General features: G+C 37.7%; 1 protein-coding gene across 1 annotated transcript; it reads left to right on the top strand.

Moving 5' to 3' along the window:
- The first annotated feature begins 450 nt into the window (after window positions 1-450).
- Window positions 451-24,397, top strand: trim101 (tripartite motif containing 101). Its single transcript, XM_023272903.3, has 12 exons — window positions 451-1,150; window positions 2,330-2,548; window positions 11,049-11,227; window positions 11,316-11,493; window positions 12,302-12,397; window positions 12,915-12,992; window positions 13,614-13,769; window positions 14,557-14,579; window positions 14,705-14,829; window positions 16,926-17,323; window positions 20,157-20,287; window positions 22,071-24,397. The coding sequence occupies exons 1-11, from the start codon at window positions 1,139-1,141 to the stop codon at window positions 20,241-20,243; spliced, it is 1,551 nt and encodes a 516-aa protein (XP_023128671.2). The 5' UTR covers window positions 451-1,138; the 3' UTR covers window positions 20,244-20,287; window positions 22,071-24,397.
- Window positions 24,398-24,547: the final 150 nt, after the last annotated feature.

The raw sequence follows: 24,547 nt of genomic DNA on the forward strand, positions 1-24,547 counted from the left end.
TTATGTGAAAATCGATTCTTAATTTAAAGAAAAAGCAACCATTTGGTCATTTAGCAAACAAAAATTAGAACACCTACACCTGCTATTTATTGTTATTTTGTAACATCTGCAAGCCATTTGTAAAGCGCTGGTGGACTTTACTTAAATAATCAGGCTGAGTTTATAAAATTGTCTGAAAATTTGTGACATTAATTAGAAGATATGAAAATATTGCAGTTAACACCTTTAAGAGGCCTGAGTGGGTGTAACAGTAGAAAGAGCACGGCCTGGCATGGTCTTAATCTGTCCACATACCAGCCACCTCCTCATATGGTGTGTGTATGCGTGTGTGTGTGTGTGTGTGTGTGTGTGTATGCGTGTGTGTGTGTGTGTGTGTGTGTGTGTGTGTGTGTGTTCCTTTCAGAGGATGAAACCTGAAGCCCCCCCACCCCCCACATTCAGCCCCACCATGCATCCTTTCTCACACACATTTCTGTAGATGGCTTGTGAACAAACAGCTACTTGAGTGAAAAAATGAGCAATGGAGTGAGTTGGACGGCCCTAACTGTGAGGGAGAGTTCAGGAGAGAGATTCGGCCTTTGTGTCCCGTCTGAGATTGATTCAGTGTCGGTGTCACAGGAGCTGAAGAGGAGAGCTCACATACAGGCTCCTGCTGGACATGAAACTTCACTTCATTAACTGATTGACCTCGATGTGACTTCTTGAACTGCTGGAACGGTGGGGACGTTTGGGATTTTGCACGACTGAAAGAGAGCCACCCCCTGTCTTGAGGTCTGACAGTGGAGTGAGTTGGGTATTTCCAGCGCTGACACAGACATTGGCACCCGCTGTGCTCCATACAAGTTAGCAGCTTATGCAAAAACTTACTCAGCACTTCAACGTTAGTATCAGCAATGTCATGCAAATATAAAAATTAAACTGAAGCTCATTATGTCTTTGAGAAAATGTGCACCTAAAATTAGCAGGAGTTCAACCTGGACAAGCTGAGGACCTGCAAGAGATAAAGCTCTGCCTGTTTTCTGCAGAATCTCTGCTGTGCTCTGATTTTTATAAAACTGCGACAGAGATCTGTGTGGATTTGCTGCATGTGTCAGAGAATCACTGCTGACACCAAACTCCCACCCATCACCATCAGCAGATGCAGAGGAAGGTAAGTAAACAAGTTGTCCTCATCTCTTATTTACATCTGTTTGTGTTACTAATCTCTCAAATGTCGTCTCAAGCTTTAGTTTTCTTTATTCTTTGATTAAAAGTTTATTTCATTGCTTATTTTAGCCCTTTGTACACCCAAAATCTGCCAGCATGCTTGAAAGGCATGTTATTATTCTTCAAATGCCAAAATTGCATTATTTATTACAAGCAAGAAAATGTAAAAGAGAAAGAATGGTTGGATCTCCCACTTTCTGATGGACATTGAAATAATTATATGTGATATGTGATTCTGATGGGGAAATTAACCAAATCTAAACTTAAATTATGTTTCTCATTTCATTTCATTTCTCAAAAATTGAAAAAAAATGCAAAGTTTGCACTAGATGTTAAAACAAACCAACTAAGTCGAAAAACAATACAAATCTGATATCTTCTGTGCAACTGAGAAGCCTAGAGTAGCTCGTGTGTGACCAACACTTACTTTATTTACACAGAGATGAAAGGAGACAAGTCTGGAAACATTTTGAGAGAAAAATACAACACAAAAGCAATAAAATACGGTTCAAAAATGAACCATATATGGCAATATGGTTGTTAGCAAGCTGTTGGAAGATACATTCAGCATGGTGAAATATCTTTCTCAAACAGATTTTCAGAGCAGTGTGAAAAATGTGTGTACAGGCTGCAAAAATGTAATTTGCTAAGTATCTATAGCATGCAGGGCCATCATTTTTTCTAGTATCGTTAACAGCTTTAGGCACTTGGACAAATGTTGTACATGTTGATTTCAGTTTTGTCAATTTGTGTTAAACAAATAATGAAAGAAATTCAGCTTTTTTCATGATTTAAGACATTGTAATTTGTTGATGTGAAAACTGAGCACACAGTGAGCAAGAAGCACCCTGAAACTGGTCAGAGATCAGAGAATTCATTGCATAATAAAGCAAATTTGGCAACAGGATCTTCCACATGTTGGGGTTAAAGGTTAGGGTTACTCAGCACATTACTGTATTGGTCGCCACTGTTTACAAAAACACTCAAAAATGATTCCTCCTTTCCTCGAAAATGTCAAATTATTCCCTGTATTTGGTCAGATAACTCCCTAAAGTAATACTACTACTAATACGAAGCTTTATTTTGAGTCCTGACATGACTGTTGTGTGTGTGTGTTTTCTAGTTTCAGCAGGAGGAGGTGAAGCTTGGCGGAGCTGCTATGTCTCTGTCGGCCGACCTGAGCTGCCTGCAGGGCGGCAGAGGAGAGGAGCGTGAGGAGGCGCTGGCCTCGCTGGAGAAGCAGCTCATCTGCCCCATCTGCCTGGAGATCTTCAACAAGCCGGTGGTGATCCTGCCCTGCCAGCACAACCTCTGCAGGAAGTGTGCCAACGAGCTCTACCAGGTCTGACACATGCTGTGGATGTGCATGCACTGTGTGTTTATGTGCACACAGCTCTGCGTATGTCTGCTGCATGTGCACCAACACACTCATCTGTCACCGTGTGCAGTTAATAGCAAAGGACAGCAGCGCGTTGTTCACAACACACACATGCATAATACAAAGCCCACACAGATGTGAGTGTGTGTGGTGGATTATCAGCGTCTAAACTTGGACGTGTGGATGTTTCACCGGTTTGGTCATGCTGGCTCCAGGAAAATCACCTGTCCCATAATTACTGCTATTGTTGTGTGTGTGTGTGTGTGTGCGTGCGTGCGTGCGTGTGTGTATGTGTGTGTACTTGTATTGTTCTTACTGTGGGGACAATAAAACAGGCACAAAGGCCAAAATAATAATCAAGCAGATTCATCTAATAAACAGCACTGTAAAAAATGAATGTTATGGCTTTTAACTGATTTTTTAAAAAACGATTTTCTGTTATTTTAAAGATTTTCCTTGGTTCTCACAAAATCACAGGAAAAAAGCATCAATTCATAAAATAAAATAATAATAAAAAAATTTCCACATCAAAAAGATGTATTTTTACTAATGGTACTCCGTTGTTTGTTGTAGCTATATTTAAATCAACTAAAAATAGCATTATTTATTAAATTTATCATTTTTGAACATTACAGTAATCCGCCGATTTTTAGTCTATTTTTTGGCAGCCTCGCTGACAGATTTTCACAATTTTTTTAGCAGTGATATGAGCGAAACCAGAAGCAACAAACTGAAAAATCAATATTTCACCTTCCTAATAGAAAAAAACTAAGCAACAGCAATGGCAGTCCCCATCCTACAAACCTCTACAGGTGAGCAGAGTCCACAGTATATCTCTATACATGTCTCCTATTTGAACAGTTTATACACAGCCTGCAGTTCAACCGAAGAGACAATTAATTTTGTCACGTGACTGTCGGTCACAGCTAAGTCATTTTCTATGTGAAACGCACCACGTTGCACGCTTATTGCGTTGTCGCGTGTTTCGAGCTGCGATCCGGTGCGTCTCCCTGGAGCTGCCCGCAGCTCATTTGCATAAAGTAGACATGATGTGTACTTTATGCAGATTTGGTTCAAATGTCTAAACTAGCCGTCGCTGAACTAAAACGAGGACAAACTCTGCAACTGCACAGCTTATTTCTTGCCTCAAGTGCTTTTAGATATACTTTCTGCTGAACTGTTATTGTAATAATAGAGAAAGCTGGTCCAACGCATCTACCAGACTGAAGCTCAAGCGCTGTCAGTGACCACGTAGCGACCACAAGTGACCCGCCCACCAAGCGGGTGATTTTCAGATGTGACACATTTACATGCGAGAAAAATGGATCCTGTGGATATGTGCCATTAACTTACGGATGTACGCGGACAAAGTGGTTAACAGTGAACCAGCAGGTGTAACCAAGTGAACAGGTAAAGAAAATGCCAATAATGTTTTAACGCCACAACATGCTATTTCAGTGAGAACACAGTTTTTATGACCACAGTTAAAGCAGAACTCAGCATCCCTGACATCTGTTCTCTGTAAATGTCTGATAAATTGTATTATTATTCTTCTGCACAGTATTGTTTATGTATTAAGAAGACATTGTAGTCCTGCAGTGCCACCTTGTGGTCTGTTCCGCTTTTATTTTGTTAAGCGCGCGTTTCTTCTTCTTCTGCGGTTTTTGTGACGCCGAACTTCCTGTTTCTTTGTCTAAACAACGTTGGGCTCACGCATCGTCGGAGAAAAGGTAGAAACTGTCTAAAAACAGTAGTTATACATCACATTTATTTGTTTGAATTGTATTAAGGAAAGGTTTACATTGTGATTTACCTCATTATCCTGCATTCGTAGCTCTGAACAGCGACGTGTGTGTATATCGAGCTGGAACGCATGCTAGCTGATGGCTAACACTTAAATTAGCGCCCTTGGAACGGCGGAATGAGGTATGAAAATGTTAAATATGCATTATTATCAGATGAGTTGCGTTTATTTGTGTTGGATGTGAATATGATTTATATGTGAATTGTTTGTGATACTACAGTGAGGCATTTTGTATTCTGTTTAATTCTGTAGTTTTCACGGTGTTTAGGGTACACGGTGCTTGTCGAGAGTGAGAATAAATCAACACCCGTTTGAAACTCTGCGTCTTGCTGAATGAATCCAAGGGGCCACTACATACTCTTCTGCTATTTCCAAATCTGGGTTCCTTGGTATCCACTCAGGGCTCACATGCGGAATTTAACGGCAAACAAATATGAACCCGTTCACACACCACTGAACCCATTTCATGCATAGTGTGTATGCAGTGTTGCATGTACACGTGTGATATGTGTATGTGTCAGTGTGTGCTATGTGAGATGGAAACCTAATCGACTCCACCCTCATTGTCCTGATCATGTTCTCAACCTCTGACACCGACAGGTCAGAACACACTCAGACATGAAATAAAAGACTTGCTGATCCCCACGAAAACTCTGCAGTCCTCACCTGACCGCCTGCTGTTTTCCACCTTATAGTAAAACACAACTGCAGCACATCTCAGCCTGCCGTCGTCTTCACTCTTGCTCAACTCTTAACAAATAACAAGCAGTTTGGTTTCAGGCGGAGCTACAACCATAAACGCCTCCTTCAGTCAACTCAAGATCAGTAAAACACAGATTCAAATCAATATGTGTGGTTTAATATTAACACAAATTCACTGCTGGCTGCAAAAAAAGACCTGCACCTCTTTGGAAACAGAACCACTATGGCTAGAAGTAGAGAGAACTTACAAATGTCTATAATAGCATAAATTATAAGAAAGAAAAAATTTAATAGGATTTTTTTTGTGATTTATTTTACAAAAAAATGGTAAAACCTGTCGTCAACATGTGCAATATTTTTCTACATTCCCACAAGTGTAACCAACGCTTACATTCAGAAGTTACTGTGCATGTATTTGGAGATGCTAAAAAAATAAAAGGCCCAGATATGAGATTTTTTTTTAATGAGACATGTACAGTGAAATGATTTTGACAAAATGTTATGACTTTAGTCTTAGATTTATTTATTTTTTGTTGAGTTTTTTTTTGTCACCAATTCTTTCTGTTTTTATTGTTTCTGGCTCTGATAAATAGTGGAAATTTGGTGAATTTTTTATTTTTTTTTTAAAAGAAAGCATGCATTTAAGAGTTGTTTTGGGGTTGGGAGGGTTAAATATGTACTCCAGTGAACTGCACATGGACACAACTGTAACTTGTAAGACTGAAACCTGATATATCCAGATTTTTATTGTGTTGGTAAAATTTCAGAAAACATTTTTCATAACAACTTATTCTTGTCTTTCAGTGACCTCTGGTAAATACATGTCTTTCAAAGTGCATTTTGAACTGTTGGTTAAAGTCTGTGTTCATGAGGTAACTGATGCTTTAGAAAGTTCCTCCTTCTATCAATTATCAGTTTTGGGGTTTTACAATTTTGGGGACACAGATTTAAGATATGACGTATTTTTATGCACATCTTTAAGTATTGCATCAGAAAAAGTCAATGTAAATTGAAACAACAAAAAACTGTTTTTACATTTGCTTGTGGTGGTTTTTGACTTATTCTACAAATAATTCATGTTGGAGGTAATTCCTGAAGACTCAACTCCTTTTTTTTCTCCTGTAGATGCCTTATGTTTTGCCTGTTTCTTCTTGCTCTTCAGTTGTTCTCCAATGGCAAACAACTGGTTTCGTTTATGGCTTCTTCTATTCTTAGCACATTAGAATTTTTGTAACTGAAAACAAATATCTGGGAATTTAAGCAGTGAGAAGCTGATATTTACTTATTTGTCAAAATTACTGACTGAATTTCAATTTAAAGTGGTTTCTTGTACATTAATAAGCCTCATTTTCCACTACGCTGTAAAAGACGGGGTTACAGTTTAGTTTTATTCATGCCTGCATGAGTGCAGACTCGTATGCCCTTAGACACTGTTATCACTCTGCATTAAGATTTATGGTGATTTAAGGTGATAATTAGAGTTCTCACTGAGCTGGATGCCAAGGCTGGACAACCCTCACTCTCTGATAGGCACGACAGACGCTGGGTTTCAGTAATTTTAAAGCCCCTTACTGGTTTTTACACCCTTACATTAGCTTTTCACTGTCTTTTAATGTGGGCTCTTACTATGGCTGCTTTTCCTGAGCTTGGAAAATTCAGTTTTACTGATTGTTCAGCTGCAGCCTGAAGTAACCTGCAGTAGAAACTAAAGCTGGATTCTTTTTTAGCCTTAAGAGTGATTCAGGTTTTTAATTTCATCTTATTTTACTTACAGCTGCTTTTGTTTCAGTTGATTCATTTGTTTCAAAATGTCTTAACCCCAAAGGCCTCCAGTGGGTTTGAAAGGCATGTTATTTTTCAAAAAGTTGTCAAAATGACACCATTTATAGGAGCAAGAAACTGTAAAAACAGAAAGATTTATTACATTTTCAACTTTCCAACGAAGCTTGAACTACTTGAACCTGTGATGATAACTCACCACAGTCACTTTTTTTTACATGTCTCTTTAAAGAAAAAATGTAGAAAACCAAAAATATTCTGTACTCTTTGGCACAACCAACAAGCCACTTAACTGATTCAGCTGTGACAAAAATTCTGGATCCTTTCAGCTGAACTGCAGGCAGTGTTTCCACAGAGCAGATAGGTAACAAGTATGGAAACAGGTTAACAATGCATGTAGTGAAGTATCTGGATCATTTCAGAATTGGAGGACATTTGGGCTTCAAAATTTTTGAAAAATAAACCTTTTACAATTTTCTGCTACATACTCATCAATAATAGGTAATAAACTATCAAAGGCTTGATTAACTCGGCTTACACATCAATGGCACCATTTTTATTCCATGTTTTATTTGTTGTTTGCTAGCCCTACTCTAATCACAGTAACAGGGTTGCTAATCCATGCTAATGTTAGCTTTTTCTCAGGAGTAGAAGTTGGATATTTAGCTAGCTGTTACTGCTGACCAAGAGGACAAACTGACTGATGGAAAACAGTCAAAAGAATTTATTTTTCCCTGATAATATGCATTACAGGTTGCATGAGCTGGAGTGAGACGTTCAATCAAGGCTGACAATGTTATGAAAATATGAAAAATAGAAGAGAGGACATAGCTTTGTTCTACCCATTCTTTTTGGAAAACTGTTTAATTATGTTAATTCCAGTGTATCATGTGATTCACTCTTTTCTTCTTCTACCAGCTAAAAATGTTATGCTAACAGGGTTGTGGGACACAAGTTCCATGCACAATAGTTATTATTTAAAATATTATGTTGATTTAAAAAAGTCATTAATGAAACGAAACAAACGAATGAAAGGACATTAATGAAAATAACAAAATCAAAAAGAGATTTAACTTTCATTTTAACTGCTTTATTTGAGATTCAATTTGGTCATCAGAGGGGTGGGACAGGGAAAAAATGGCATTTTAGGGGGAACTCCAGACTTATTTGATATTTTAAAAATATTTTCAAACATTCTTTTCTCCTAGTTTTTTATTTTTTTTAATTTGTTGGACAGATAAATTTACCCAACAACTGCATGTTTTAGTATTTTCTACATGGATTATTTGAAATTTGAAGGGTGGGATGTAAAATGTCCTCCAATTGTGGAATGAGCCATCTGTATGATGTGGAATAACTGTTTTTTAGTATTGGTAACACTTGTGGGTATATGAACAAATGTGATTTACCTGTTGCTATTTTTAAAAAATTAATAATAACCGTATTATGCTGGAGGTAAACTCTTTGATATCTTTTGTTCAATGACCTGAATAATGGCCAGGTTGAGCTAAAGGTATTGATCCTCCACTGACAAACAACCTCAAATTTAACCCATGTCTCTCTCTTTGACTCGTGTTTCCATCAGTTCCAGTCGAAGCCGCTCTGATCCCAGTCAGGCCCAGCAGCAGCTGAGGATTATTAAAGGCCACTATTTCAGGAAGCTTCGCCCCTCTAACCTCCCAACAGTCTCTCTGCTCATCTGTCCTTTTCTTCACTCGTCCGTCTGTCTCTCTGTCTCTGTTCCCCCTTTGTCTGTCTAACCATTCATGTTTCTGTCTTGTTGTCTTGTTGAAGCACCACCGTCCTGCTGCAGGTCTCAGTTATTTAGTGAGAATTTAAACCCATGAGTTTGATGAGAGTCACATTCTGTGGTCTGCATGTTTTTCTAGCTATCGTGACCCACAGTCCTCTGCGCAGTGGAAAATGCATCACATGTCAGTGTGTCTGTGCTAACATAAACAAGTTTCAAATTGTGATATTATGACAAAGTGCTATGTCCCAGTTGTTTGTTTGTTCATGCAACACTGTCTACCTGGTAAGAATGAACTGAACTGTTTCAGATTTGCTGTACTGGTCTGTGAGCAGCAATCCTTAGTAACAGATTAACTCAGTATGAAGACCAGGAGCAGTCAGATAGATACAGCACCCATCTTACTCTGAAACCAGTAATTGTCATTTTGGCATTATTGGTGGTGTGTGAAACAAAATAAAAAATTCTTACGTGCTTGTCAGTGGACTTTGAAAGTGGTGGTAGGTGAATTTTTCTTTTGGCTAAGTATCTCTGAGCGCTTCAAGGCTTTATGTCGCGCAACATTGTAAAGTTATTATTAATAACATCACTTTAATGTGATAATAATAGAATCTAGCATCTAAAACAACATTACACTTTTGATTAACATATAAATGACATAAATAATAGGCCAATATATAACTGAGGAACTTTTGAAGTCCATGAGATATATCTTGCAAGTAAAATAACTCTTGTCTTTTATTCCAGATTTTCATTATGATCTGGACTTTACAAATTCCATAATTATTTATTATGGAAACAATCACTTATTAATTAAAAATGCCTGGATATCACTAAAATGTCAACTAAATAACCATCTGAATTTAATAACAACCACCTTCTAATTAGCTTAACAATAATAAAATGAGCCTATTCAAAAAATATTTTGATTGTGTTCTTTTTTTAAGTTGAGATAATCATGACGGATAGTTCTTTCTTGGCAATATATCAAATTTTACATGGAAATTAAATTGTGTCTGTGTCTGAGAAATCACATTCAACTAAGTTACCCATTACAACTAACTATAAGTTTTAAATGTTGCTCTCTTCACCTACAGTGTCTCCCTATGAGTTTTTAAAAGTATGACTAAATCTCCAATCATTCACAGTAATTTACTTTTCATTATTAATTAAGTTTAATGAGATCTTTAGAGGCTCCAGCCAGCTGCCACATTAATAAGGTCAGCAGAGGTTTCTGTGTTATTTAGTCTTTATTTACAGACTAGGAGGGTAAACAGAGGTCATTCAGTGTGTGTGTGTGTGTGTGTGTGTGTGTGTGTGTGTGTGTGTGTGTGTGTGTGTGTGTGTGTGTGTGTGTGTGTGTGTGTGTGTGTGTGTGTGTGTGTGTGTGTGTGTGTGTGTGTGTGTGTGTGTGTGTGTGTGTGTGTGTGTGTGTGTGTGTGTGTGTGTTTTTGTTGGACAGTGAGCAGGGGGGGGGGTTTCCTGTCTCATTCTTGCCTAGTAACTCATCCTGAAGCAGGTCTGACTTCACAAGTTTGGAAGATTTCTCTGATTCTCAGAGGCAGATGAACAATCCTGCTGCTAATGAATTCCCAGCATGCAGCTGTGCTGTATGATAGCAAACAGGAAGTGTTAGGTGTTAGCAGCCATAGATGGATTGTGAGAATAAACAAGTAAAAGATCTCGAAACCCATTCATTCTGAGAGGAAAACCCATAAACTCAACAGAAATAACTATAAACATGTCATTTTTGCATCTACTTGCATTAATTTCTTGTCTCTGTTGATTTTGTGTCTATGTGTAGTCATTTTTGCATTACTTATTCTGCATGTCTTTGAGGATGTTTTGCATCTCTTTGTTGTTGTTTTGTGTGTCTTTGTCTCTGCTTTCTATCTTTATGGTGTCATTTTATATTGATGGTCATTGTTTTTTCATGCCATTTAGGACACATTATCTCTTTACTGTCATTTTGTATTTATTTGAGGTGATTTTGCATGTCTTTGTTGACATTTTGTGTCGTGTAGTTATTTTGTGTGTTTTTTTTTCTTCATTGTCTTGTTTTACATTTCTATGAAATTGCTTGTCATGTCTTTGGGGACATTTTGTGTCTATGAGGTGATTTTGTGTCTCTGTAGGCTAATTTTAAATCAGTTTGTGATTGTTTTCCTTGTTTTTGGAAACTTCTGTATCCTTCAGATGATTTTGCATATCTTAATTATTGTTGTACATCTGTTTGTAGTTGTTTACTGTCTTTTAACCCACTTCATTGAGTTTCCAAAAACAAATATGAAGTCACTTCATTCATAGGTTCTAGGTAAGGAACCCCCTGATGCTCTTAATCCCTGAGTCCCAGTAGGCCTGTTGAGATCAGGCAGTTGTGAAGATTGATGTTATTTACATTATTTTCTTTCTTGTTTTTTTGTGTCCAGCCATCCCTGTTCCAGGCTCGGACCACCATGCTGGTGAACAGCGGTCGTTTCCGCTGTCCGTCCTGCAGACATGAAGTGGTGCTGGATCGTCACGGAGTCTACGGCCTTCAGAGAAACCTGCTGGTGGAGAACATCATCGACGTCTACAAACAGGAAGTCAGCAAAGCCATCGCCACGAGGTGAGGAGAGACAACAAGGGCAATTATGACTGTGATATTAAATACACTTTCACAGGTATTTAACGATTTCTTATTTGCTTCTCTCCAGCCCCATCCCTCTTCCTCCTCCACCTCCAACTCAGGTGACATGCTCAGACCATGAGGGTGAAAAGGTGAACATCTACTGCCTCACCTGTCAGGTGCCCACATGTTCTCTCTGCAAAGTGTTTGGGGCTCACCAGACCTGTCAGGTGGCACCTCTGACAGACGTCTACCAGCAGCAGAAGGTATTTTATCCACTCTAAAGCTCCATGTGTGAGGAATAATATGGTAAAAGGATTAAAACAGTTTGTGATGTTTCAGTACCTTATACAAGCTATGTTCCTGCTACAACATGTGAATTAACTTGAGGAGATAAGTCTAATTCAACATGGGATTCCCAATAATCATGTTGTTATTATTAAGTAATTTTACCCTCTGAATTACAGACAGTTTCTAGGTGTTTTTTGTAGACAGCATGGTGTTCCTCAAGGATGCGTTCTAGGTCCTCTTTTATTTTCTACACATGCTTCCTCCAAGCAACATTATTAATCACTATGATGTCAAATATCACTGGTACATGGTTACTATACATAACTTTTTGTCATATGATTGTTACAATAATGGGATTTTAATGACATATTGCGACTTTAAGTAGAGATTAGATTTCACATGATTAGTTTCTGAACCATCAGACAGATGAAAATCCCATGATTTTCTCTGTTTATATAGCTTCATGCTGATAAATGGTGTAATTGGCATTTTTTTAAAGGTGGATCTTTTAAAACGTACTGGCAGGTTTTGGAATTCAAATGGTAAAGGGATATATCGATATGCTCTAAAAGCTTTTTAAATCAGTCTGTCCTCAAGTCACAGCTTGTGTGCAAAACTGCTTCCACTTAAGTACAGTATATTTTACCTTTAAAACACTGAAGCCACACTACAAACGATTAACAGTAGTAACGTCACGCAAGTATTTACAATGGTGAACGAGTGAATATTAATGGTTTAATGAAATACAATTTTTAAATAACTGATCATCATTTTGTTTTCCAGGATAAGCTGAGTGAAGGAATCAGCTCTCTGGTGGCATTCAACGACAAAATCCAGGCTCTGATCAACGAGGTGGAGGAGACCTGCAGAACTGTAGAGGTGTGTGTGTGTGTGTGTGTGTTTGATAATGGTAACAAATGGTGAAAATATCTGGCAAACTTTGCTTTTCAAAAAAAGCCTAAAATCATGTTATTCCTTTACTCCATCTCCAATAGCATTTTTTCTTGATATGCTTTAAAAAAATTCTTCTGTTAACATTTTTTCGATTTATCCCCCTTAGATGAAATTAAAATAAATGTATTTTTCGAGTAAGTGATGATAAGAAAAGTGTGATTTCACCAGCATGGATATAGTGAATATTTACCTGACCTGACTGATCAGCTGTTTCTTTCGTTGTGTTCGCCTCTGGACAGCAATAAACATTGCTGAAGCTAGATGACATGAAAGAATTACTCCAACTTTCCAGAGTAAAAACTGTTTTTGAAGACCTTTCTCCATTTCTCTCGTAGATCTCCAAAGTAAAGTGTTATAGATACTGTATTTAGTCCATGTATTGTGTGAAAACACTCAACATGCCTTTGGTTTTGTGCACTAATCTTCTCTCTCGCCTCCACAGGAGAATTGCAAGACTCAGAAACTGAGTGTCTGTGACAAGTTTGACCGCATGTTTTCCATCCTGGAGGAGAGACGTAAGGTCAGACATTGATCCTCTCATTTACTGTTTTGTATCTTTGATGAGCACAGTGCAAGTTAAGCAGACACACTGACTGCTTTACTAGTTGTAGCAATAACAGCAGTAATACTATAAACTATTGGCAATATTTGCAGTAGAAACAGCAGACAAGAGTGTATAAATAAAGCATTCATGTGTGCATGGACTTTATTATTTTGCAACAACACTATTGTTTATTTTAAAAATCATATTACAAAATGTAGTAGGACGACGGTTTTTGTGTGCTTTTGGAGCTAAAATGTTCTTACCATCATCATCACTATTTTATCATCCTCTCTGCTGTGGTGCTTGGTTGGTTTTTGTACATTTCATATTGAACATGGTGTTCCTCAATGAAGTATTCTAGGTCCTGTTCTCTTTTCTTTACATGTTCTTCCTATGAGCAACATTAGCAGCCATCATAATGTCAGATATCACTGCTACGTGATCACTGTACATCACTTTATACATCTGTTTCACTAGACAACCCCGGTTCTTTGACTACTGGACAATAATTTTTACATAAAATATGCAAATATTTTATGTACAAGTTACTGCAAAATATTATCATCGTTGTTAATTATTGGTATTGTCACTCTGAAGGTGATGACACAGCGAATCAGCTCTGAGGAGGATGAAAAAAGAAGCCACATCCAGGCGCTGGTGCGTTGCTATGGAGACAGTGTGGACGCCAATAGCAAGTTGGTAGAGAACGCCACCAGCAGCATGGAGGAGCCGGACATGGCGGCTTTTGTTCAGGTGGGCAGCACCTCTTTCTTATAAGTGTAGCTGCAGTGGACAAAGGGTTTTAAAGAAAATATCCAATTTTTAAAAAAGAGTTTTCTTTTAGTCCATCTTTTCTTTACTGTATGGTTGATGGTTCTGTATACATCATCCAGAATAACAGTGAAGATCTGCCAAGAAATGTCAAAGAAAAACATGTTAAGAAACAGGAATCCCATAACATTCAAAAAATGAAAAACTCATGAAAGTAACAACAAATGTCTGAAATAATGTTTTCAACTGTATAATTTTATGGCCACACTTTGTAAAAGAACAAATTATTATTTGTAAAAATGTAGATTTTTGATGTGGACATTAAGTGCAGTTTGAGCCTGTTCTTTTTTTTCATAGTCAACAAGGAAACTTTTTTTTTTTTTAACTTTTCTGTGATTTTGCAAGTTATTATCAGTAATTTAACAAAACAAGGAATATCTGTAAGATGACACTTGCAAAAATGACTCATCATTTTACAGTCCTTTATAGAGATATTTTTTCTTTCAATACCTGCAAGCACCTGTGAAATAAATATGTTGTTGATTTAAGTATAGAATGTATAATTTTATGGTGATACATTGCAGAAGAACAAATTACCATTTGTAAAAATACAAATTTTTGATTTCCTCGATTTTACTAGTTATTGTCTGTAATTTAACAAAGCACGGAAAATATTTTTTAAAATGCAGTATATTATTTTAAAAATGCAGCTCATGTCCTATAATTCTGAATGATCTGTTTTTCTCTTTTGTTGTCATCCTGTCTTCAGAGTTCAAGAGAACTACTCACAAAGTAAGTGCTGGGAAAAGTAAATTTACATTATCTTACTGATTTTAGTTGTGTACTTTAATTGTAAAATTAATTATTTGTTTAATTTAGCTCTTTCTTTCCCCTCCACCCGTCTTCTCTGACGTCAGAGTGGTAACAGCGACCAAGTCCTGCCCATCTGAGACGCTGAAGTCAGGCTATGAGAACCTGAGCCCCTACAGATTTAACTTCAGCACACAGGAAAGAGCTCTGAATAGCATTGACTTCATCAAAGGTGAGATCAGACAACACTGCTGGAGAAACAGCTTTATTTTTAAAAGTTACTGATTTAGAACTGGGCTGAACTGACATCACAGTCAAGGAAAACCCAATCTGACATTTTAAAATACAAAGATATAAATGTAAAGTTGCTACCTCCATCTGCAACAACATTTCCAATGATACTTACCTCCAAAAATGCTTAGGATGTTAAGTTTTTAAAATACACTTTTGAAAATGCGAGCTGTGCTTGTAAAGTCTGAACTGTAAAGCTGTCTGCCAGAAATGAGGGTTTGGATGTAATACAAACTAAGTAACTATATCTGTTAAGGGTGTTTTTGGATTTAAGGTCTGAGTCCAATCCAAAAATAGTTGGTGGCTGCAGTAGATAAATAACCAGTGAGTTAGATCTTTCCCTGTCTAACATGCAGAATATAAACTGAAAGGTTTATTGTTCTGTCCCAATAGGTCAGTTTGCCCACATGCTCCTTTTCCATTAGTTAGCCTCAAAGGAAGGTCATATATTCATATACATTTATAGCTCACATCATAGGAGGTGTGATCAAGAAGTTCCAATACTGCACCAATAAAAATAAAGCAACGGATCTAAATCCAGTCGCCATCAGAATAGCTTCCTTGTGCAGCTATGCACCTCTCACAGAGCTCCTGCCACACTTGGAATACTATGAAAACCATCACCAACCATAGCCATTATCACTGCACATTATTCCCCTACATGTGAGCCAGTTGGGACCTCTTCTATGTTCTATAGGCCAGAAGGCAAAGTTATTGTCCATTCTGATTGATTGTCATTGATTAACAGAAAGTAATTCCAGTAACGTTGTCGATGTCTTGCAGTCGTGTGAATAAGTGAATGTAAAATCGATAAAGGAGTTTTCACCCTGGAAATATACAAAACAAAGCTTTGTAACATGTAAAAGTACTGACAGAGTTTATTTAACCCAAACCATGATCCATTTCTAAACCTAACCAAGTATTTTGATGTCCGAGCGTAACCAAAATCCAACTGAGAACACAAGAGAACACAAAGTGAAAAATGTTGAGCGAAAATGAAAGTTAAGATTAGTGAAAAATAATACTGTAATAATAGTCTGAGAGGGGACTCAAACTCAAGTCTCCTTGCTGAAAATGCTCCAACTCACACCACCTCCAACCACCTCTCCAACCTCCAAGTGTGGACATTTGTTCTTCTTTGCAGGTGCAAACATCATCGCTGTAAATGAGGTGATGACACATCACCAATAAATGGGGTGATAGCTGTTGACAGAGCCTCCTAGAAGGTGAAGGAGGTTCTTATTAGCCCATATATATGGAAATGATGTGCTGTAATAACACTCATTGAATGGCTCGGTAATCTACGATGGTCATTTGATATCCTAAACTGTGTCTAAACAGCTTTAATTTTATCTAAGGGAAGAGGATGAAGTCGCAAACAGCCAAATTTAGCAAGTAGGACAGGTGGAGAGCGATGGTTGCTGTGACAGGGTGGATGCCATATAACCGGTGTTTAGGTCATTTGTGCCAAATGTTCTTCCTCACACATCTTTGAATGTTACAGTAGAACAGTGTGACTGTCCAATTCCTGGGCACGAATTCACGGTGTACAACCATATAAATGTTGAAGACAACTATTTACATGGTCCTGGTGCTCCTAAGCTGATGTTCCTTCTACTGTGTTGGAAACTCCACAGTGAAAACTGCTGTTTCTTCTCTTGTGGTAGCTGCAGACCTACCTCTTGTCACCACTGATGATCTTCCCATGAAGGTTGGATCATCCAGCTGCTGACTGACACAGAATGTGATGTTTGCTGTTTGTGATCCATGTAGAAATAACAAATGTGCAAAAACACCTGTACCACAGGTCCTAATGCTGATTTTTTGTTATCATCCTAACTGATGACAGACTGATGACTGTTCGCACATACTGCATGCACATGATGGTAACACTCAATGTGCACACACAACATGAACAGAACCTTTTGAAGGGATGTCTGATACAGAGATTGAGGATTACTTCAAGCTTTTAAATGTCAAATAAAGCACAGTGCAAGCACACATTCAGTATCTTTCTGTTTCTTTGTCTCTAATCAGATGTGGAGGATGTTCCTGAAGAACCAGAGGTGGCTCCAGAACCAGCGGAACCCAAAGAACCCTTTATCCAGAACATAGAGCCAAAACAATACCAGGAAAACTCAGTGCAGAACCTGGAATCTGTTGTAGAACCAGTTAAAGAGTCGATTCCAACAGTGATATCTGCACCAGTGGAACCGGCCCTGATTGAGCTGGCTCCAGGATTGGTGAGGGATTCTGTGGAACCTGCTGGGGAGGTTGCACAGCTGGAGGCTGATGACCCAAATGATGGAAGATCAGGCCTGATTAAAGTGGAGAAGCAGGAGGAGGAGAAATTGGAGGCGGAGAGATGTCCAGCTCCTGATCTGGTTAAAGAGGGAAACATCTGCCAACACCAGGAGGGAATGAGCACACAGCAGGTACTGAACCACACCCACTTTAAAGAAAATCATCTGAATCTACTCGTATTTGTTGTTTTAGATAAGACCTTACATGTGCCCCAACATAATAGTTCAAAATCTAAATCATTTCCTCCTGTTAATTGATAATTATTTGGCAGCTAATCTGAGATTAACAATTTAGCTAATGTTGGTAGGAAATTAATGTATGAAGTTAAATATGTGAAAATGAACAGATCTTCTTTCAGCACATTTTTAGATACTAAAACTCCTCATCTCTCCTTCAACCTCAAACCTGACACTTATCTCTTTCTGTAAAGGATCGAGGAGCCCATTAACTACATTTTGTGTATGTTTGTACGGTTACATCTTTGCACAGTATTTTGCTTTTCATCCACACTGGTCTCAGTTCATTCCAGTGAACCTTAAAAATCCTCTCCTGAGGACTATAAATTTGCAAAGAACCCATCACAGTAAGCAAATTGTGAAATGTATGTTTAGGAAATAATAAAATAGATAAATAAAATGTTATCATTATTGTATTATAATGTGGTACTGCTGTTACATTTAAACACCTGAACAAATCTGGCCTTAAACACAGCAGCAGCAGGAAAACCTCTCAAAACAGCTTAGAGAAGCCGTTGCACACGAGAAAATAAAGAGCCCATACTCTTTGTTTTTGGGTTACTCCCTTTCATAAGTATGTTGAAGCCACTTGCTGTGTCTGTAAAAGACCAGCAAAGTCCACGCTGAAGGGAGTTATTTTCTTCCACAGAAGACACTGCTTAATACACTGTTACATTCAGTTCCAATCAAAGATTCACTAAGTCGTTCAATCATTGTTTTTTCAGCTGTAAACTGGCCCATATGAGCATTGTTTATGACTGTTTCTGAGTTATAACATCACAATTATTTCTGTGGCTTTTGTGGTCTTTTATTTTGCTTTTAAGTTAGAGGTTACATTTGTTTTCAGTGCTATCAGGCACAAGGAAGAAACTTCATTGGTAAAAACTATTTCATGAAAAAAAAAGTTGTGTTAAAATGTGTCTGTACGTGTACAATGTGAACTCAGGACATTTGTAAGTCATTGCTGGAATGAACCAAAGACCAAAGCTTTTTGGTAGGATGAAAATTAATTTTTAAAAAAATCCATTTTTTTTCTCTTTTGTTAATGGGCTAAAATGTTCTAAATGTTCTGTATGGCCTTTTCACTGTCCTCCTTCCTTCACATATCAGTGTGAAGGAGGAGAAAGACAAGCTGTTGAAGACATGCAGATGAAGGAGGGAATGGATGCAGCGTTTTACCCTGGCTGGCACAAAGCAGGTTGCTGGAACAGAGTTAGTCCTGCCCTATATGCGCCTGAAGAATCCCAGCCAACAGAGCAGACCATGTGCTCACCACAACCACCTGGAGATTCTTTTATGGGGCCTGAACCAGAGATCGAGGCTGAAAGTGGTGCTCAGGTTATATCAGAACCTCAAATTCAACCTCCATGGATTCAGAATTCACAGCTTCTGTCTGAATGTCAGGTTCAGAACCAGCAACAAAGCAGGTTTGACCATGAACAACCTCCCCCAGGATCTGAGCTCTTCCCCAACCTGCAGCCCCAACAAGCCCCAGTTTCCATTCATCTTCATGCTGAGTCTTTCATAGTTCATTCTCAACCCTCACAGCACTCAGAGAGTCAATTCCACCCTCCCCTTGATGAATCCCCATCTCAACCGCAGAAGATCCCTGCTTTCATTTCTCTTCCTGTTGTGCGAATAACTCAGCAGACGGCAGGAGAAGCTGATATAACTGAGGAGGAAGATGAGGAGGAGGAGGACATGCAGGGCTGGGTGTGTCTACCATGTGATAAAGGTTTTAGCTTGGGATTTGGTAGTTGTGATCTTGGAGATGATGGTTCCTCTGACAGTAATGGATGCACGTCGTCCATAACACTGGAGGAGACTGGAGGTTTTTCAGAAATGGACAACTTTAAGCTCAGTGAGAAGAAAAAGAGAAGTGAAGATATTTTAGCTGTTAAAGGTGCTTCAGAGTTTAAAGAAGGAGCTCTGGGAGAGGCTGAGATGACACATGAAGGGTCTGATGAAAGAAGCGGGGCGTTGGGGAACCATCTCTCTGAATTAGAGAAGGACGCTGTGGCTATTAGGGAGCATAGTTTAACAAATGACAGTTTGGATGTGGGAGATGATGATGTGGAAGGGACAAATAACATACATTTTACAGCTGGTGGTTTAGGGTTTACAGAGGTCAAAAATGCAGATGGAGAGAACAGCAGGAAGCCTGATAACTTTAACCCCAATATGGAAACAAGTGCTGCTGAAACTGAAGAGAAAATAACCTCCTGTGTCTCTCTCCAGGTCAGTGTCATCTGGTTTTACCTCCATCATCATCATCGTCGTCATTACCATCGACCAGACTCTCACACTGTTCACCCACCTGCTGATGTGGCTACACCTCCACACTGTCTTACTCTCTCTCTTTTTTTTGCAGAGTCCCTTTTGCAACTTGGCTGCAGCTACTTCAGAGCTTTCATTTTGTTTTTTTTGTGTTTTGTTGCGTTGGAAAATGAAATGGGAATAGAAAGGGAGGAAGGAGGGATGAAAACAGTTTTAAAATCTAAAAAGTCACGTTTGACTCCCTCTTTCCTTCCTCCATTACCCAAAGTTTTCCATGTTAGTCTTTTTTTTTCTTGCAGCACCATCTGCCTATGTCACTGTTTCTTCCTTTTATCATCCCACGTCTTTTCATCTCCTCTTTTCTCATCACATTTTGCCTCATTTCGTCTCCCCCATCTCCCTCCTGTGTTCACCATCGTCCTCCTTCATCCATCCCTCCATCTCTCTGCAGGCTGTCACTCTGCTCTTCTACCTGCTGGCCTTCCTGGTCATCCTGCAGAGGGTGTGGGCTTACATCGGCTGCTTCATTTGCACATGAGAACACCAGCAGGAGACACACATCACCACTGCTGCACAGCTCAGGTATACACATCTGCCGGCTCCACCTCACAGTGCTGCTGAATGCTTTTATTTTGAAAAACAGGAGACTCTACGAAAGATTTCTGGATTTAGTAGTCCAGAAATGTCACTGTCTGCAAGTATATATATGCCATTAAGCCCTATAAAACGTTTCTTTTTAGCTAACTTTGCCACAATCACTGCTGTAATAACTACTACTTCCTAAAACACTGAAAAGAAGAAACATGCTAATACAATTCTGAATGTACATTAAAAGAAATCAATAAATTTATACGAAGATATCTGACTTGTCATGACTAATTTAGAGGGATCCTTAGACTGAAATTAAGTCACTGTCATCGCTGTTATTTGTATAGCACATTTAAAACAACGGATATTTTACCTGAAAGGCATTGAAATAGAGCATTAAAATTTCTACAATTTACCCGACTATTTCAAATATTCAGATTAAGATGCAGCAATATACAATTTTCTGAACAAATTCTAAAAAAAAGCAAGGAGGTAAAAGTAAATAAGTAAGTAAAGTTAAAAGCAGGGCAAATGTTTTATTCTGAATGCAAATAAAATAAAAACAACTCCCCAAGTGTTTTACTCTTGGCTCTACTGACACCTTGTGGTAGAACTTTTTAATTACAGTTCATGTTTAACAAAAGGCCAAAGTCAGCAAAGACAAGTTAACCTAATCAACTAAAAATCCTGATCACATATTGGTAGTTTTTGTTGGATTTAAATTTATAAAATGAGAATGTATATAGTATTAAATTCTTATTCAAACCTCTTTTAACCAACACCAACATCACCAACGGAAGCTTTTGCATGTTGATTTACATTCTTAAAGTTTATTGTGAAGGCACACTAATAAGTAGAGAGCTGCCTCCTTTGAGAATCACTGAAGAATTTTTTGAAAACGGCTTTCTGTTTCCTCATAATAACTTTCATTCCCTTGCAATATTTTTGTGTTTCCTCAAAAATTAATTTTGTGGTCCATCACAAAAGTACACAATCGTGTTCCCTCGCAATACTTTGGTGTTACCTGGTAGGATTTTTTTGTTCCTCTTGTGTTCCCTTACAATGCTTTTGCATTAACTCACAACAAATTTTTCATTCCTTTGAAATAACTGTTGTGTTTCCTTGCAAAAAAATTGTGTGTTCCCTCATAATAATTCAATTCAGTTCAGTTCAACTCTATATCGCGCCAACTCACAACATATGTCTTCCAGTAGGACTTCTTATAGTTAGGTAAAGATCTTACGAACTTTAAACACGGAACAGAGAACCCGATTGTTGGGTTGTAGGTTTTGCGTTCCCTCACAACATGCTTTTCATTCCTTCTGATCCGTGTGAAAAGTTGCTTTGTTGGTCAAGCCCAACTATTACACACTGAGTCACTTTGGAGACACACTGCAGATGCTACAGAAAAGACAGATGATTAGACACAATGAGCAGAGACACACTTGTGTCGTCCCCACACACATAATGTTGTGTGCATTTATATACCTCTTTGATCCAGATGGAAACAGCTGCAGACGAAAATAAACCGGGTGATACAGCTTCAACTAGAAATGTGTGATCACTTTTTGGTACAACACCTGCACCTGCATGCCCAGTTGTGCATGAAAGGTCATGTGACATCCATTTTCAGCCGTGTCAACATGCATGAAGTTAAAGCTGAAATGGATGGAGAGTGTTTGCATCTTAAAACACTGTTTTAAAATAGAAACATGGTGGTGCACTTCAGTTTGGTCTCAATTTTTCACAAATCTCTTGGTGTCTGTTTCTTCCCCAGATGGAGGCTGAGACCAGGAGCTCTGCTCACCTCAGTCCTCCCCTCTCCTCCTCCTTCGCCCTCAGCGAGGCTCCTCATCGGCCCAGTTTCTGCTTCTCCTGGTTCAACCCCCTCCTCAGGAAGAAGTAGAAGGAAGAGGGAGGCATCTGGAGAGAAAGTTCTGCTGTGGAGATGAAGAAGGGCACACTTCATTCAGTCCAGAGTCAGTTTAAGCTCAATACTGATCTGGAACGTGTGTCAAAACTTACTTGTGTTTTTTTCATTGACACAGCAGAAATCCTCAGACAAATAAACATGGACGAACACAGCTTTCATCAAGTGTTGTATGATGGAGACAAAATTTCTGCTCTGGATATGATTTAATGAGAGAGATGCTGAAACTCACTGAGAATATATTGATTTTTTTTTTAAGCATGATGGCGCATTTCATAGCAGGTGTGGCAACAAAGATAGAATTTGAAATATGTAACTGTTATTGGCAAGAAGAGTGGAGGAACTGAAAGTTGTAATCACCACATATGCAAAACTTTTATCAGTTGCAATAGAAGAAGAGGAACAATCTGTTTTTCAAAAGAAGAATAAGTCTTGAATGTGATGGTGGAATGTTTACGATATCCTGGTACTGTAAGTAAGGCTGGGTGATATGGACAAAGTTTATATCCTTATTGATATAGCATTTTATTAAAGCAAAATCAGATTTTTGTCAAAGCAATATGTGGATTTCATCACGTATTTTCAGCTGTTTTGATCACTTGTTTATGAAGGGTCGATATTAGTCAGCAAGGAGACTGATAGCTGATAACTAAATCTTGGTATCAATATATAGAATAATACAAAGTCCACAACTAAACTTAATTGAAGTGCATTTGTTTTTTTATGTTGTATTAAAGGAAAACTTTTCAGCATTAATCCTTCAGTGCTGATTGGCTGTTACTGCTGATGTGTAACCAATCAGATAGTGCTGTGGCTGGGACAATGTTTGAGACTTTAACAGAGAATTTTTGTTCTATAAAGAAATTGCTTAAAAATAATCATAAACATAATCAGAAAAATGCTGAATATTGGCAATATATCGCATAATCAATAAGGCCAAACATCAGACGATCCATACACTGTAAAAAATGTCCTCTAAAAAACGATGATTATACATGTTTAGCAGATTTCAATTCAGTAAAATAATCTGATTTTACAGTCACACATTGTAAAGCAACAAGCTAAATTTGGTAACATACAGACTTTTTATATGGGCAATATTTACAGTTTTGGACAGTTTTTGTGTTTTTTAAAAAAGTAAATTGATATTTTTTTCTTTGATTTTGCTAGATATCTGTAATTTAACAAATGGGGAAATCATCTGTAAATTTTTTGATCATTTTTGAAAAGCTTAACATACATATTCATTATTTCAAATAATTGCAAATATTTGTACTATAATGACATTTGTTGCTAATTTAAATACAGTAAAAAAAAAAAACATTTATGGTCAGACATTGTAAAAGAAAGAATTACCATTTGTAAAAATACAGATTTTTGATGTGGATACTATTGACCGTTTTGGCAAAGTTTTTTGTTTATTTTGTTTTATTTTTTAGTTGTAAATTTAAGAATTTATTTCTGTAATTTTACTAGTTATTATCTGTCATTTAACAAACTAAATTGTAAAATAACAGATAATTCTTCAAAGAATTATAATTGCAAACTAAGATATAAACAGTGTGGCTTATATCTTAATTGTCACAGCGTTTTCGTCAGTTTTAGGGCAAAAATAGTAACTTTTCAAAAACAATGTGTGTGTGGTTTTAATTACTTACAATTTCTTAGTTTGGTCAAATGTGTTTCTTTGTCTAAAATTAATTTACCATTAGAAGTATGACAGACGAAGCAGAAGTTTTGGTGACTTTAATGTGGTTAACTTAAGTAAATGATAGATTTGTTTTTCTTGAATGACAACATTTTAAAACTTTAGAGGGAGCTCTGGACTGGAGACATAGTTTCAGCTGGATTAATCACTTTCACTATCACTTTTTTTCTTTGCTTTTTTTTCTTTCTTCTTTAGTTTCACTTGAAATTGCTCTGAATGTGTCATGTTTGGTACAGATATATATTTTTTAATGCCAGAGTGCACCAGAGCAGCCTTTTGTGTGCATTTAGGAATGTGTTTGACAAGCTGCTGTCTATGCAAGATGAATAGCTCAGATGAGATACTGTTTTTGCTTCATATGTTTAGAAATGTAATAAATCTGATTTTGGTCTCCTACAATATGTTTGTGTGGAGATGTGACTGTGAAGACTCACGGTCTAACACTGTAATAAATGTAGTATTTGCAGCTGTTGTTGCCAGTATTTTTGCAGTGTTACAGTCGAAATTTAATGAATGTATAACTGATTGCTGTATTTTGCAGTCGAATATCGGGTTAACTTTTGAATTTTAGACTTTAGTATACTTTGTGGAGGAATTAAGTGTTAACTCAGATTTA

This window comes from Amphiprion ocellaris, chromosome 8, assembly GCF_022539595.1.
Source record: "Amphiprion ocellaris isolate individual 3 ecotype Okinawa chromosome 8, ASM2253959v1, whole genome shotgun sequence".
Classification (NCBI taxonomy): domain Eukaryota; kingdom Metazoa; phylum Chordata; class Actinopteri; family Pomacentridae; genus Amphiprion; species Amphiprion ocellaris.

Coding starts and splice junctions, on each gene's coding strand:
- trim101 (XM_023272903.3), top strand. Junction 2,549..11,048: donor GTGCCAACGAGCTCTACCAG/GTCTGACACATG, acceptor TTTTGTGTCCAG/CCATCCCTGTTCCAGGCTCG. Junction 11,494..12,301: donor ACGTCTACCAGCAGCAGAAG/GTATTTTATCCA, acceptor TTTGTTTTCCAG/GATAAGCTGAGTGAAGGAAT.